This window comes from Aspergillus puulaauensis, chromosome 4 (genome assembly GCF_016861865.1).
Source record: "Aspergillus puulaauensis MK2 DNA, chromosome 4, nearly complete sequence".
Classification (NCBI taxonomy): Eukaryota; Fungi; Ascomycota; class Eurotiomycetes; order Eurotiales; family Aspergillaceae; genus Aspergillus; species Aspergillus puulaauensis.
This window is the reverse complement of record NC_054860.1, coordinates 3,134,401-3,147,973: the sequence shown is the minus strand read 5'-3', so window position 1 is coordinate 3,147,973 and position 13,573 is coordinate 3,134,401. Positions and strand designations below refer to the sequence as shown.

At 49.3% G+C, this 13,573-nt stretch overlaps 5 protein-coding genes and 1 non-coding gene across 6 annotated transcripts; 3 read left to right on the top strand and 3 right to left on the bottom strand.

Annotated features, from left to right (window-relative positions):
* Positions 1-2,662: 2,662 nt before the first annotated feature.
* Positions 2,663-3,204, top strand: APUU_41212A (uncharacterized protein; the record flags this gene model as incomplete). Its single annotated transcript, XM_041704369.1, has 2 exons — positions 2,663-2,695; positions 2,761-3,204. 2 exons carry the CDS (start codon positions 2,663-2,665, stop codon positions 3,202-3,204), a joined length of 477 nt encoding a protein of 158 aa, XP_041556962.1.
* Positions 3,205-5,180: 1,976 nt separating this feature from the next.
* APUU_41211A (TBCB family protein) lies at positions 5,181-6,222 on the top strand (the record flags this gene model as incomplete). Its single annotated transcript, XM_041704368.1, has 3 exons — positions 5,181-5,453; positions 5,566-5,785; positions 5,894-6,222. 3 exons carry the CDS (start codon positions 5,181-5,183, stop codon positions 6,220-6,222), a joined length of 822 nt encoding a protein of 273 aa, XP_041556961.1.
* A 340-nt stretch (positions 6,223-6,562) lies between these two features.
* On the bottom strand, positions 6,563-8,642 carry APUU_41210S (Cupin domain protein; the record flags this gene model as incomplete). Its single annotated transcript, XM_041704367.1, has 5 exons — positions 6,563-6,786; positions 6,838-7,086; positions 7,135-8,310; positions 8,360-8,511; positions 8,578-8,642. The coding sequence occupies 5 exons, from the start codon at positions 8,640-8,642 to the stop codon at positions 6,563-6,565; spliced, it is 1,866 nt and encodes a 621-aa protein (XP_041556960.1).
* Positions 8,643-10,026: 1,384 nt separating this feature from the next.
* Positions 10,027-10,098, bottom strand: APUU_t40025S. Its single transcript has one exon. It is a non-coding gene; the product is annotated as a tRNA-Cys (tRNA).
* Positions 10,099-10,683: 585 nt separating this feature from the next.
* APUU_41209A (ribonuclease H2 catalytic subunit RNH201) lies at positions 10,684-11,712 on the top strand (the record flags this gene model as incomplete). Its single annotated transcript, XM_041704366.1, has 1 exon — positions 10,684-11,712. One exon carries the CDS (start codon positions 10,684-10,686, stop codon positions 11,710-11,712), a length of 1,029 nt encoding a protein of 342 aa, XP_041556959.1.
* Positions 11,713-11,952: 240 nt separating this feature from the next.
* Positions 11,953-13,273, bottom strand: PEX16 (peroxisomal membrane protein PEX16; the record flags this gene model as incomplete). Its single annotated transcript, XM_041704365.1, has 4 exons — positions 11,953-12,076; positions 12,134-12,968; positions 13,027-13,062; positions 13,120-13,273. The coding sequence occupies 4 exons, from the start codon at positions 13,271-13,273 to the stop codon at positions 11,953-11,955; spliced, it is 1,149 nt and encodes a 382-aa protein (XP_041556958.1).
* Between the last annotated feature and the right edge of the window lie 300 nt (positions 13,274-13,573).

Here is a 13,573-nt window from a genome sequence, read left to right as displayed (position 1 = left end):
AGTTCTGAGATTGGCGCCTCGCACCAGTCAACAAATGTATGCGTATATGCGAGCTGGCTGTGGAGAATAACGGTCAAGAAGACTTAGATTGGTAAGTGTCAAAGCCCAAGAACAATGGTGCCCAACCGATGTGGATTATCATCTTGGCCATAACCTGGATAGTAGTAGTGATACAAGAATAGCGCGAACGAGATCGGCTTACGCGGTTATCCTGTGGAGTGCGAGGGCTCGACTGAGTCGACACTCGACACAGACTCCCACCATCATCCGTCTCACACTCAGTAATCTCCGAGCCGATGGTTCATGATTCAAGTGTCGGGCATGGCCGGGTGGGTCAATCACGATTTCCTTCAGCTTGATGCAAGAAATCGTAAGAACCCCAAGAAGCAGGGCAAGGGAGATGCAGACACGCAAGGCAAGTGTTTTGTCTCATGAAGACAGTGATAGTATACTTACTGCCAAGGCCCTCCTCGTGTTCTTTGCCGACTCGGCAACTCTCCGTCGCTCTGTCGTGCGATGGCTCTTATTTGCCCAGAATAGAACTAGATTGCGTGGATCGAAGCGATCGCCCTAATCCAACTTAATCATTGTTGCCCTTGAGTAGCTGAAACCTGAAATCCTGCGAGCCTTGGTCCGTATTATCATTCGGTAGTACGCACGTATTACTCGAATCATTATCCTTATCGATACAGGAATGAATTACCCCTCCTTTGCCGTTGAAGTTTATTACTGCCTACAACCCTGCATGGAGGGCTGCATGCAATTTTGGCCTGAACTCAAAGGACCACTTTTAACAAAGCCAGGAAGGTCCACGATCTCACAGTTTCATTCACCTAAATGCGATCATCTCCGAGACGACTTTTGGGTGATTGGGACTTGGGGACAGGATGCAAGAGTCCAGAACCTTGGGAGGGGTTCCGGAGGGCAACCTGATTCATCGATTGTAAGAACGAAGAACCATCGTAAGGTCAGGCCACATTGTTATTGAAGGATAATGGGCACCGATTGTATCAGCTTGTTGATTGGAACCCTCATCAAACTAAATTAAATGGATGAGGCACTTCGCGGGGCAGAGCACGACAGGCCATTTGAGGAGCCAGTCGAAGCCATCACCCCAAGCCAGAGCCCATTTCGACTCCAAGCCTCGCGCAAGATGAAACGAAAAAATCAATGATATTTGTGGGGAAACCGAGGATACCATCCCAGTTATTATTCAGTAATCAATATTGCAGGACTTCGATTAACAACCCCATCATCTCCCTGAGCCAGCCACGTCCCGTCGCTCCCGTTATTGGTTCTGAATCTCAAGAACCAGTTCATGGGGGTCAAGAAATGGTCGAGACCGGTCTTAATTGCAGACCATGATGATGAACAGTCGCTTCCCGTCTGATTGTTGACAGTCCTGTGTTGACATTCCTAGGGTGTAGAATGTACATACCTACTCCCCCGCGACCCGTGTTTCCATATCATTGCGAGGCTTAATCTGAATCACTCAATCGACGAATAACAACATCCAGATACAAGGGAGGAGTCCCTCGCAAACGCCACCAACGCCGAGTCTGCGAATATACTATGTTGGGTAGGAGAGCTGATGGGCAGACGACTCCAATCCCGCGTCTAATTTGTTCGAAACTTCCCGTGTCAGACGGGATCAGTGCTCAATGGATCGAGTGAGGCGCTGCGTATCGAACCAGAATCCCTTCCCATTCGCCCCAAATTCCCCGGGCAGGATGCAACGAATCCCCCATCCGATCCTAGGGCGTGTTTGGGCTGCTCGATGAACGGCCGAAATCTTGCAGCTCGGACTTGGCCCTGGTGAAGAAGACCGACTGACCTACTACTAAATTTGGTAGGAGACTCTAGGCCGGTGGAGAATGATCGTCTCTTTTAGCCTGAGGTTCTTTGACATCATCGCTGGTCTAAGGAACAGTTCCAATCAGGCAGTCCCAATTCCTCCTTGGAACAACGGTTGATACGTTTTACAAGCTGTGAGAATTATACATCTATTTCTGTTTTCTACTGGTCATATTTTTGCATGACTGCGTGGTACTGTGGTGTTCGTTGGGGCCTGGCAACAACGTGCTCGGAGTATAGCGATACGGTACTCGGTAGCCATGTTTGGAAAGCAGCTTCCTGATGGACCTCAGGCAAAAATACTAAATTCCACATCACCATAATGCTAGGAATCAAAATGCTTCCTACTTTGGTCACATGTGACTTTGTATAGAGTTTGCGTTCTTCGTTAACAACCTGCGAGACTTGGTAGCATCTAGATAATATGATATAAGGGGAAGGAAAGCCCACCTGCAGAGCTATCAAAAAGCAAACTCATCCCAGCTTTCTAAAAATATTCTTCCCTACAAAAATGGTTGATTAATTCTTCAGTCTGTTGTAAGGGTCCCCTGTAATGTATAAATGTATAATTAAATCTGCGATTGGATTAAAAAAGACAACGAGAGAGGCACAAACAGAGAATCCCCTTGCTCACGACGTCTGCGGCCATTATTTTTATATATCTTTCTTTGGATGTCGGAGCACTTTGCACCCGTGCTACCACATGGAGTTTGACGCCTTCGGTCCCTCCCAGCGAATCGCTATCGGTTCCATTGAAGCCCCGAGCACACAACGCTGTGCGTGGTATACCTTGAAATGAAGTCATATTATGGAATCCATGGCTATAGCTACAACCAAGAAAGTACGAGTAAGCCACACTCTAGCCACTCGTAACATATAATTTCTATTCTTTCTAACAAAAACAAGCATCGAACCTCAGTCCCGATTGAATTACGAAACAGGCAGATCATGTCATTCAAGAACCCGGGCATTCTCGAATACCGCAATGCCGTTATTCTGATGCTCCTTCATACTTCTTTCCTGCTGAACTGGGCTCAGGAAATCCACCCAGCGAGACATAAGTGTGATACTTCGGATATGAACTTGCTTTGCGCTTTCTATAGCCTGGCGACGTCCTACTGGCACGGCGATATCAGCCAGGATACACATAATACTCGTATGGTGAGGGTTTGGGCGAAATTGTGCAATGCGACATGGACCGCTGGGGATGTGTACCGCCGCCAGGGCCCCTGGCGCTTTATGGAGGCCTACTTTCGGCAACCTGGGGAAGGGCTCAAGGACAAGGACGGAAGGATCAAGGATCCGCAACACTTTTTTCGGGGTCGGTCTCAGAACACGTCAAATACGTAAAATGTGCGCAAATGGTCCATCAGAGGAAGAACGGACGATTTGCCTTAACGCCTCATTCCGACGCAGTAAACCACATGTGAAACCCGCTCTGTACACTGTAGCTGAAGCAATTAATCACCACTTTCAATTTGGTCAGGCCTCTTGAGGAACTTGTAACCAGTGTGATAGGTTCAACCAGAATAACAGCACCATCAAGTCCATCCCTATAATCATACATGTATCAGCCACGCCCCGGAAGCTTTTTTTTCGTCCGAGTAGCTATATTGACCAAGGATAACGAGTAGCGGGTAAGCTCAATATAGATAACACACTGACCTTTCCAGCACATTGGCAGGATCCGGGTTTCCCTAGCAGACAGGATGTCTGATATGAGCTCTATTCCATCATCTTCCATCATACTATTACCCCGGGTACTGACAGAGACATTTATAGCGTCAGCATTGTCAAGGATAGCTGGGATGTGGGTGCAGTCAAGGGACCTAGTGATAAGTGGGCGCAGATAAATAGTGGCTCCGTGAAGGATGAACTCTCACTAGACCAGTTGCTAAGAATCGTACAAGGAAATGAGAAAAAACACCGGGCTTACATGCTTGCCTACCGTCGTCTTCCTCTCTCAACGGACAACCCATGAATCGCAAGATGCCCAAAAATGAAATTGGTGTTCTCGTGAAGCACACCATATACATCAGAGACGGCGTCCAGTGGACTTTCCATAAACGCCTACCATTTCCCACTGAAGTTGTTCATCTTGTTGAACTGAAATGCAGGGCAAAGGTCCACCGTGCCAGTTTTAAATGTTGTACCCACGTCCGAAGCAACTGGGTAGATCTTCTAAGGGGAAACAGCCATTAGCCTCACGCCGAATTAGAGAAAACGTGGTAAAGTTGTGGCCGGGCCGCCAAAAAAGCGCGGGTGCCCATCGAAAGCTGAAAAGGCGCCCAAATCGGGTAATCGTGTTCGTAAGAAAGCAACAGTGCCAACAGCTGCATTCTCAAGGGATATACAAGACGCGTTAACGTTAAACAGGCTACCAAGTCGGACCGTGCAGATCTACTGGAATCGCCCGGCGAAGAGGATTCGGAACTCAACGGAGATGATAAGCCAAGCAGAGGGGAAACATCGAAATTTACAGCCTCCAAACGAGCAGTGATCCAATCTCTGACGAAGATAGGATGAAATAAATATAGGACAGCAAAGTGGCCGACGTCATGACCACCAACACCCAGACAAAGTCTACCTTCATTGCCAATGAAGGTAGCAAGCCGGTGCCGGGCACTGGAGGACATCCAACCAACAAATGTCGACGAGGAACCAACCATTCTTGGTCTTAGAATAAATTCGCATTCTGTGTAAACATTGCTAGCTATAATTCCGTTTTTTTTTTTATGTAGATTGGGTTTTCTCCAAAGGCAACGGACAATGTAAATATCTTGAACATACTCGGAAGACGGCACTATGGGGTAATATTAAGGTACCTAAGGCTTGACAGGAACGAGTAGCTGATTGGCCGTGTCAAAACTCCAAAGCCCCGCGTCGCGTCTTATCGCGAACCACCCCACCTACTTTTCTCTTCCGCAATCTCAAGCCAATACAACATCCAGCCTGGCCAATTCCTCTCCAGACAGGGTCTCACGAGTTGTAAGTGCTTCTCAGTCCTCACTTTATCTTAAAGATATGCTTTCTTGGCATACAACCGCTGTTGAGTCTCAGGGGACCTTTGGGTTGGGGATGGCCCTCCCCGCATTTTAATAGCAGCCATGTCGTTCCATTTGCTTCGATCACTCTTGCTTTATATCAATATTTGTTACCTAATTCTGGCCCAGAACCGCTTCCTCCCTCCCGCTAATTTACCGTTCTTCTATTCTGCAGGCCAAACCGACCCCGGATCCCGATAACGTACCAACCCATCAATCATTCCAGCTTCCAGCTATCCTGCTTCTACAACCAAAGCCTCTAAACTTTCGGGCAAAGCCACGATGTCCTTTCAACCAACGCCCACCGACATCGCCGTTGTAATTACCACTCCGTCCACGTCCTCGCACCCCGACGAGCCCCGCTTGCACTCCGAGCGCCGAATCACCCCAACATGGACACTGCAGCAAGTCAAGTCAAAACTAGAGACCATGACCGGTGTGCCGCCCAGCAGCCAGCGGCTCCGTCTCAAAACCCCCGGTCAACCAGATCAGTGGGTCGAGGGTGATGACTCTATAATCGGGGATTGGGGATTGGTGAGGGGGTCTGAGATTGAAGTATATACACTTTTTTTTTTCCCTTATGCTCTTCCTTTATTTTATTCATTTCTGCGAAAAGGGCACCGTCGTTTATAAGACATGCGCCAACTAATATACACAAACGATATAGGTCCACGATACACGCCCCCAAGCGGCACGAGTCAATTTCACCGACCTCTCCTCCGTGGAGAAATACGTTCTCCCAACAGAGACATACGAGAGCCTCCCAAATTCAGTTCTTGCGTGGAAAAAGAATCAAAAGCTAGGGCGCTTCGACCCAGATGCGCTATCGCCGGTTGACGCAATGGTCGAGCAAACGAAGAAAGATAAGCACGAGGTTGAGAAGCGCGGTGAGTATTTCTCTTTTTCCCCTCCTTCGTGCACTCTCCTCAAGGGTGCTGTGCGATGAAGATGGCGTCGAAGGTCCTAATTTCTTTGCTTTCGCTTCCCGTGTCTAGATATATCTGTCTCGAAACGCGCTATTATTCTCCCTTCGACGCCACCACATGTTCGACGGGGAACGGTCCGCTTCGTTGGACCAGTGCCCGTTATCCCGCACCCTGGGGTTGATATGGAGACGGTTGAGCCTTCGACGCTACTGCCTATCTGGGTTGGGGTCGAGCTCGACGAGCCAACGGGGAAAAATGACGGAAGCGTCAATGGGAAGCGGTACTTTACATGTCCGAATAAAACTGGCGTCTTTGTGAAGCCGGAGAAGGTCGAGGTGGGAGATTTTCCTCCGCTGGGGTTAGACGATGACCTGGACGGAGATATGGAGGAGATATAGAGGGGTTGATTGATGTGTTCTGTATTCGTTTCAATTTCCATTGAGAATGCCACGACTGGGTCCGATCTGCCATGCGCAGTGGTCGCCTGTGCGATGCTGAAGTCTGAAAGAAGATATAGATATAGATGTAGTACATACAAACCAACACCGGGTGCCAGGGTAACATGGAGAAGTATCGCTAAATTGGGCAGCCAAAACACAACGAATCTCGAAAGTCAGAAGGTTTAAAATTACACCCACAAATATAAAGTTTCGACGTTATAGTTATGCAAAAAAGTAAGTAACTGGTGGGGCCAAAAGGAGGGGGAAATCAGAGGTCGTGATCTGTAAGTCTGGTCGTTTAAGCAGCGGCCTTCTGCTTCCCCTTAGGTCTGCCTTTACCGGAAGTCTTCTTACCGGCAGTCTTCGGACGAGCCGGCGGGGTGTTTGATTCGCCATCGAGGGCGTCGGTTTTGGTTGCAGAACCGGGTGCGTCGTCGCCTTCTGCCGGGCTAGGTATGCAGCCCTGTGTGAAAAATAGCCGTGCGTCCCTGCTGTAAGTATTGGCGAAACTATAGTAGTTGCCTACTAGGTGTCAAGAGATGTACATTTGTTGTGGTTCTTAATGGGACTTACCTCGCGGGACTTGAAAAACACACCCCTTGCCAGCGCTGAATTGAACGCCAGAAATATCCACTAAAACTCGCCCGCCAACAACGTAGAAGATCATATGCATTTTCTTAGCATTCTTTGGTTTCTTGACCCCTCCGGGAGGTAGTTCGACAATGCCTGAACCGATAAAGGGGGAACTCAGAAGCTTAGCGAATCTGAAAGCTGCGCCTTTGACGTTTCGGGTCTCAATGCCAGATGGGGCGTATGCAATATCTGTGCGTCGTTAGTCCTGGATTGCTAAAGGTCAGAAAGGGCGCATACCTAGCACCTCCTCGTCGTCCATAGCTGTTTGCGTTTCATTGTCCCATTTCCTAATATAACCATGTAGGACACCACCCTTCTCTTCGTACGGATCGCGGTACTGGTCATCGTCGGAGTCGGAGTCATCATCCCTGACCTTTCTCGATTTTGACTTCTTCGATCGGCGTTTTTGTTTCTTCTCCGGCTCCAGCTCTTCAGTTCGGATGACCTCCTTGATTTTTGAGAGAGGGTATCGCTGTCCTTCGGCTACCCCCTCGTCACCGTACACACACCGTTCGTTTTTCCAGTAGGCCAGTGGTCTGACGGATACACGTCCTGAGCGCGTGTGTGTAGTAGACGGATCCGTAGGTGCCTCCCGTTTGAGAATATAGAGACTTCGGCCCTTGAGCGGCCCGGTTCGATTAACATGATTTTCGACTACTTTGTCCAGGTCAGGGTCGCCTGACGGCCCAGTGATCCGACGCTTTTGTTCGGGGGTTTTGGCCTTTTTCGCTGGGCGTTGTTCTTCTGTGTCTTGAACTGGCTGGCCTTGACCTTTAGGTGGCCGTCCAGGGCGCTTTCGCTTCTGTGATGTTGATTGCTCCTCTGTTCCATCCTGTGCCGCAGTATCATTGGTGCCTTTTGCACCTCCAACTGGTTTACGACCTCGTCTTGGCCCTTTCCGCGTCTCGGGCGCAGGGACCTTCTGCAATTCTGCACCGCTGTTCTCGTCTTGCTCCTCTGAGTTATTACCCATAAGTGAATCATCGCCAGCATTGAAACTATCCACGAAATTGGTTTGATCCGGTAAATGCCCATTCTCATCGCCGTTTTCGTCACCGTTGGCATCACTGTCGGAGAAAGACATTGGTACCGCTGTTTCGGCCTTCTTCAGACCCTTGGCGCGTGCGGTATTGGAGTGTTCCAGTGAGGGTGTGGCGTTGATAGAGCGGTTGGTGAGTGGAGAGACATCCCGCCGTGAGTCCCGCCGCGAGTCCCTCCTTGAACTCCTCCCGTCTGATGGGCTCGATGACGGAAGATCACGTTGTGGACTCTGGGAGGAGCGCAATCCGGGAGTTCTGCGCGGAGACCCGGTCATGCCAGTTTTTGTTGGTGATCGTGCAACGGGTGGAGGCAGGCGGGGAGTACGCGAACCGTTGAGACCATTGAGGAAATCTGCAGGGCCGGGCCCGTTGCCTGCTAGGTTCAGCCTCTTTTTACGATAACGCGAATTGGGGATACGTACCCTCATCCATGGACATCTCTGAGCCCACTGACTCTTCGCTATCGAATCCATTTTCTTTCGCGGGCGATTTTTCTGGTGATGAGAATATTCCGTCGACATCTTCCATTCCATGTTCATCCCGCTTGCCTTCTTTCAGGGTGATACCTGTGCGCCTACTAACAGTCAACTCACAGCGCTCCAGTTTCACACCGATTGAGATATAATGCTATAAGACATACCTTCCGGCTTTGCCGACATTGGAGAAGTCCAAGTCGCGAGCCTTTGCCGGGCCCCGTGGAGCCATCGCTGCGGTTGTTCGGTGATGCAAATAAGTCCGTCCGCCTGGCTTCGCGGGCACTGCGCGGATAACAAAGGAGTCCGGACGGCGGTTAATAAGTCCGGGAAATATGACAATAATTTAAACAAATGGGCGATGCGAATACAGTCTTGTGAGGGGAATCGAGCTTGGGCAGGGAAAAGAAGCTGGAGGGGACTTGGAATTCATGACGCGCGAGTGCGCTAGTCCGAAATCGTTTGGGACGCGTCCGTACTCGGCAGTTTGTGTATGCAATGATTCACTGCCCACTCCCCAAGCCAGGCGCCTTCACTCGCTTCACTTTTCGTTTTCTGCTGTTTCTACGGGCGTCGCATCAGTTGACCAGCAAGCCATGATGATTGCCCGATACTCCAGCCCCCGCCTTGGCTTGTAGGTCTACGTTGTAATGCGCTGGTAAAGCAACTGTCACTATATATGCTCACTTGCCTATCTATGTATGCACACCGTAAGACAACCAACACAGTGTTTAATACATAGAATCAAATATAGGTATGATTGCTGTTATTTAGTAGATACTAGATAGGGTTTCAAGTTATAAAGGATACCGTGAGCAGCCCACACCCCAGGCCCCTTCACACAGGGGCCAAGGCAGGATTGTACTGCGCCGTGTCATCTGCAGCACCCATGAAGTGCAACTAACACTATCTTATCTATGAGCACTAGAATACACCACTCAGCACCCAGTAGCAAAAGGGCATACATACAGTATTTAAGTTATTGCACCCAAACTTTCTTCGTCGTATACTTTGATGTGGCATACTTTAACGTGGCACTGAACAGAGCAAAGGTGAGAGATATTTACAGGGTATGGAAATGGAATCTTGCAGTAACTACCGTAAGAATAAGAATATCTCGAATCGCTGTTCAAAGGCCGCGGGCAAACAAAGACCCCCGACCACTGTACCCCCTAATATATATAGCATATAACGGAAAGTAAGAACAAGCGTTTAAAGTTCGACATGCTACCTAATTCCCCAATCAATAACAGCGGCGCAGCCAAAGTGACCATGGTAGGAAATTGAAAATAGCTGGGACCGCGTACCCCGTTTTTGTAGGGGTATCCTCCGAAATTTTGCCTGGACGCAGCAGGCAGAACAGAGGTATAAAAGAACCATAAATCGAGCTGGTAAGACAGACCTCATTGTTAGTATTCACACAACAAAGCTTACTATTCGCACTACAAGTTGGTTTGACCGAGGCTCTTCCAGTGCGGAAGAAGAATAGGCTAGTCCTGATATAGCATAGTATCCCGTGCAAGAACTCCACCTCATGCGTGTGCGTACGTACCAAACACCAATCTGCGAGGTACCAACACAGCCACAAAAAATCCATAATGTTAAAAAAAAACATCAGGGCCGAGCGCGAATTGAACGCGCGACCTAGCGGACTGCAGCCGCTTGCTCTACCCCTGAGCTATCGACCCTAGATCTTGTGTTATTTTTGGCCTTCTTGTATATTTGTCGCGGCAGCTAAATTTTCGATTTTTGGCCCCACCCCGCCCGGCGACCGGCGGCCCGGCCAACCCGGATCGCGCTAGTACGTTTAAACCGTAGCATACATTCATCCGGACGGCGTAGTCCTTGATGGCATTACATATATCAACTCCTGCAACGACCATGGTCGGATTAAGTTTGTTAATTGGCTGAGCGTATCTGGGTAGGTGGAGGTAGTTTCATCCGCGTAATTTACTATGTACATGCCCCGGGGCTAAGCAGTACCGTAGACTACGTATTATGTAACTACTTGTATTCGATGCTTCTGTGAATGCGTGGCACAAAACGCTTCCAATTACTTTAAGGCATTCGCGTAAAAGCATACATCGGCAACTTTCTTGCGCGGGCACCCTAGGGCGATCCTTTTGATTACGGTGATTACTACCCAGTTGGGCCCCACGGGGAACGCGGCTCGCGTGGAACGCGTTTCCGGCATACCGAACATCAACCTATCTTTATTCAATTCACAACCTCGAAACATACTTATTCATCAAGAGCCAATCTCGACTTCCAAGATGGGAGAAGACATGCCGACCACACCGGTCGCCGACACAGGATCTATTGATATTGACCCGTCTATGCTCCTTCCTCCAAGCATCGACAAAACCCGACTCCTCTCAGGCGAATCCTACGCATATTTCTCACCAGCGCCGCCTGCAGTCCCAACACAAAAGTCTTCAGATCCAAACTCAGATTACCTAGTTCTTGGCGTTGATGAAGCCGGCCGCGGCCCCGTCCTCGGACCCATGGTCTACGGCGCATTCTACCTCCCCAATTCTCTACACCACTCCCTCCTAGCCAAGGAGTACAGCTTCAACGATAGCAAAGTTCTTACAGCGGGTGTGAGGGCAAACCTCATGCGCATCCTATGCACACAAGGCTCACATCTTTACGAATCCTGTGGGTGGACGACAAAACTCCTCTCTGCTAGAGACATATCATCGGGGATGATGAGGCCTGCAGCGGGCGTGGGTGGGGTATATAATCTCAATGCTCAGGCGATGGATGCGACAATCGAGTTGATTAGGGGCGTTGTCGAGGAGAGAAAAATGAATGTGCGGGAGGTTTATATTGATACGGTGGGGAATCCGGCGAGCTATCAGAAGAAGTTGGAGATGGTGTTCCCTTCACTGAAGATTACGGTTGCTAAGAAGGCGGATTCGTTATATCCTTGTGTCAGTGCGGCGAGTGTGGTGGCTAAGGTTACGAGGGACGTTGCGCTGGAGGTCTTATATGAGGCTTTCAGGGAAAGTGGTGGAGGGGCCGGCGATGGTTGGGGAAGTGGATATCCCTCCGACTCGAAGTGTGTGGGTTGGATGCGAAATAATATGGACCCTATCTTTGGGTGGGGGAATGAGTGTCGGTTTAGCTGGGGTACAGCAAAGGAAATGCTAGAGACCAAGGGAGGGGAAAAGGTCGACTGGCCTGTGGATGAGGATAATACACAGCTCATGGATTTCTTGCTGGCTTCTGGTGGTACGTTCAAAGGACCGGAACAGGAACTTCAAGAGTGGTTTGGAAAGAAATCTGCAGAAGTTTTATAGGTACTTATTTTTAGCTGAGGTATATGAATAATGCTATGATACCCCAACCCAGCCTGGGAAGAAGAACAAAAAAAAAAAAAAAAAAATTTATAGCTGCCGCCTCGATTTAAATCTCAGTCTGTAAATATGTTGATATTAATGCGACAACAGAGGTGGATAGAGAAGATTAATTAAATCCGTAGGGTATCTGGTTAAAGTAACATGGTATTCCAAAACAAAGGCCCATCCAAGACGAGTCACTTAGAGTGTCGCAGTCGAAAAATAATAGTTGTCCCAAAGATATTCGTAGTCCTCAATGATGCTGCCCACTAGATCAAGAAGTGGCTTACCCTTCATCTTTCCAGTGAACCCCTTTAATGTAGACCTATTAATGTTATTAGCGTCTCGATGTTAATCTGTCAAGGGTGTTGCTGGGACGAACTTGGTAATGTTCTCATAGAAAGCTCCTCGCATCAACCACCAACCCATCGACCAGCCCCTCTTCTTCAGCTCCTCTCGCTCGAGGCCGGTCAGTCCGCGGAGGCCGCCAGTGACTCTCTCCCGGAGGTCGGCCTTGGCTAATTGTCGGCAGCCGTATTCCATACCAAAGCCGATCAACCATGGCCTCCAGCTCCGCTTGTCACCACTCCATCTCTGTAGCGCAAGTGCATAAACAACTGGCCGAAGGATGTGTAGAATTTCCGCCAATTGTCCTTGACCGGTGACCCTATGCAGAAGCGCTTTCGGAGGTTTGATATCATCCGCGGTCAGGACCTTGGATATGAGATAATTTGAAACATCATTAACGTCGGGCAAAGAAGGAAGTGATAACCCAGTACGAGGCATGGTCCAATTAAGGTCGGAAGACCGTTCGCTGACAGGGGACTCCATTCCGTTCCAATCCCCTCCATCTTCTTCCTGAGACCTAGGATCTACTTCGCGTTCAGGTAAGGGAGGACTAACTAGCGGCCGCGAGTTTGTGAGCCGTAGTAGAAAAAGGCGACATATTGCCTTCACGAATTCAACAAGGACAACCACGCGCCAGCGGACTTTATCGCCACGGCGCCGCGCGATCATTTCCCATAGCAGCTCCGTATACTGTACAGTTTGGAGTGTGAGAGCGACTTTTTGATATAAGGAAGACTCTGACGACCAATACTTTGTGTATCGGGTGTGGGGGTTCGGTGTTGGTCGACGAATGGTCGGTGGTAGGTTAGAGATGACTTTTGAGATCAACGAATCATGATACAGCGATAGCAGCTGAACTCCTGAATGAACTGGATTTGTAGGTTCTGTTAGACGCGCCGTGCAAAGGACGGAAGGCTGCCAACATACCACATTCTGAGGGTATCTCTGAATCGCGATAGCGTCCTTTACAGAGAGAAAAAGTGTTAGAACTTAGCCATCATAGGTATATGAGTCACGAACCTGGAATAATGTACGTCAACGACCTTAATGCCGATTCAACCTGGCCTATTGAACTCGCATTTTTTGTCACGAAGTCCTCGTAAAGTGGTAGCCACTTGGATGGTTGTAGGAGGACGGCGGGAACCGGATTTTTAGACTTCTGAGCGGCTTCCATACCGGTGTGGACAGGAACACATTGAAGGAATACGAAATAGAGAGCGAGGCGATGAACCAATTAGTACTATCAGATGGTGCCTTGGAAGTCGAAGACAGGATCCTGAGTTCGAACTGCTGGGAGCAGCACGTGTCCCGCGTGTGCCAAGGGACATGGAATGCCGAGGTCTGGTCGGAGAAGCTCTCCCGACAAAGGGCATCAGCCGCTTCCAGTATGACATCTACCTTACCTACAGGCTACACGGAGCCAAAGCCAAGGTCGGCATTTATGTGTCTATGCCTTGAACTCCTGGGATCTGGC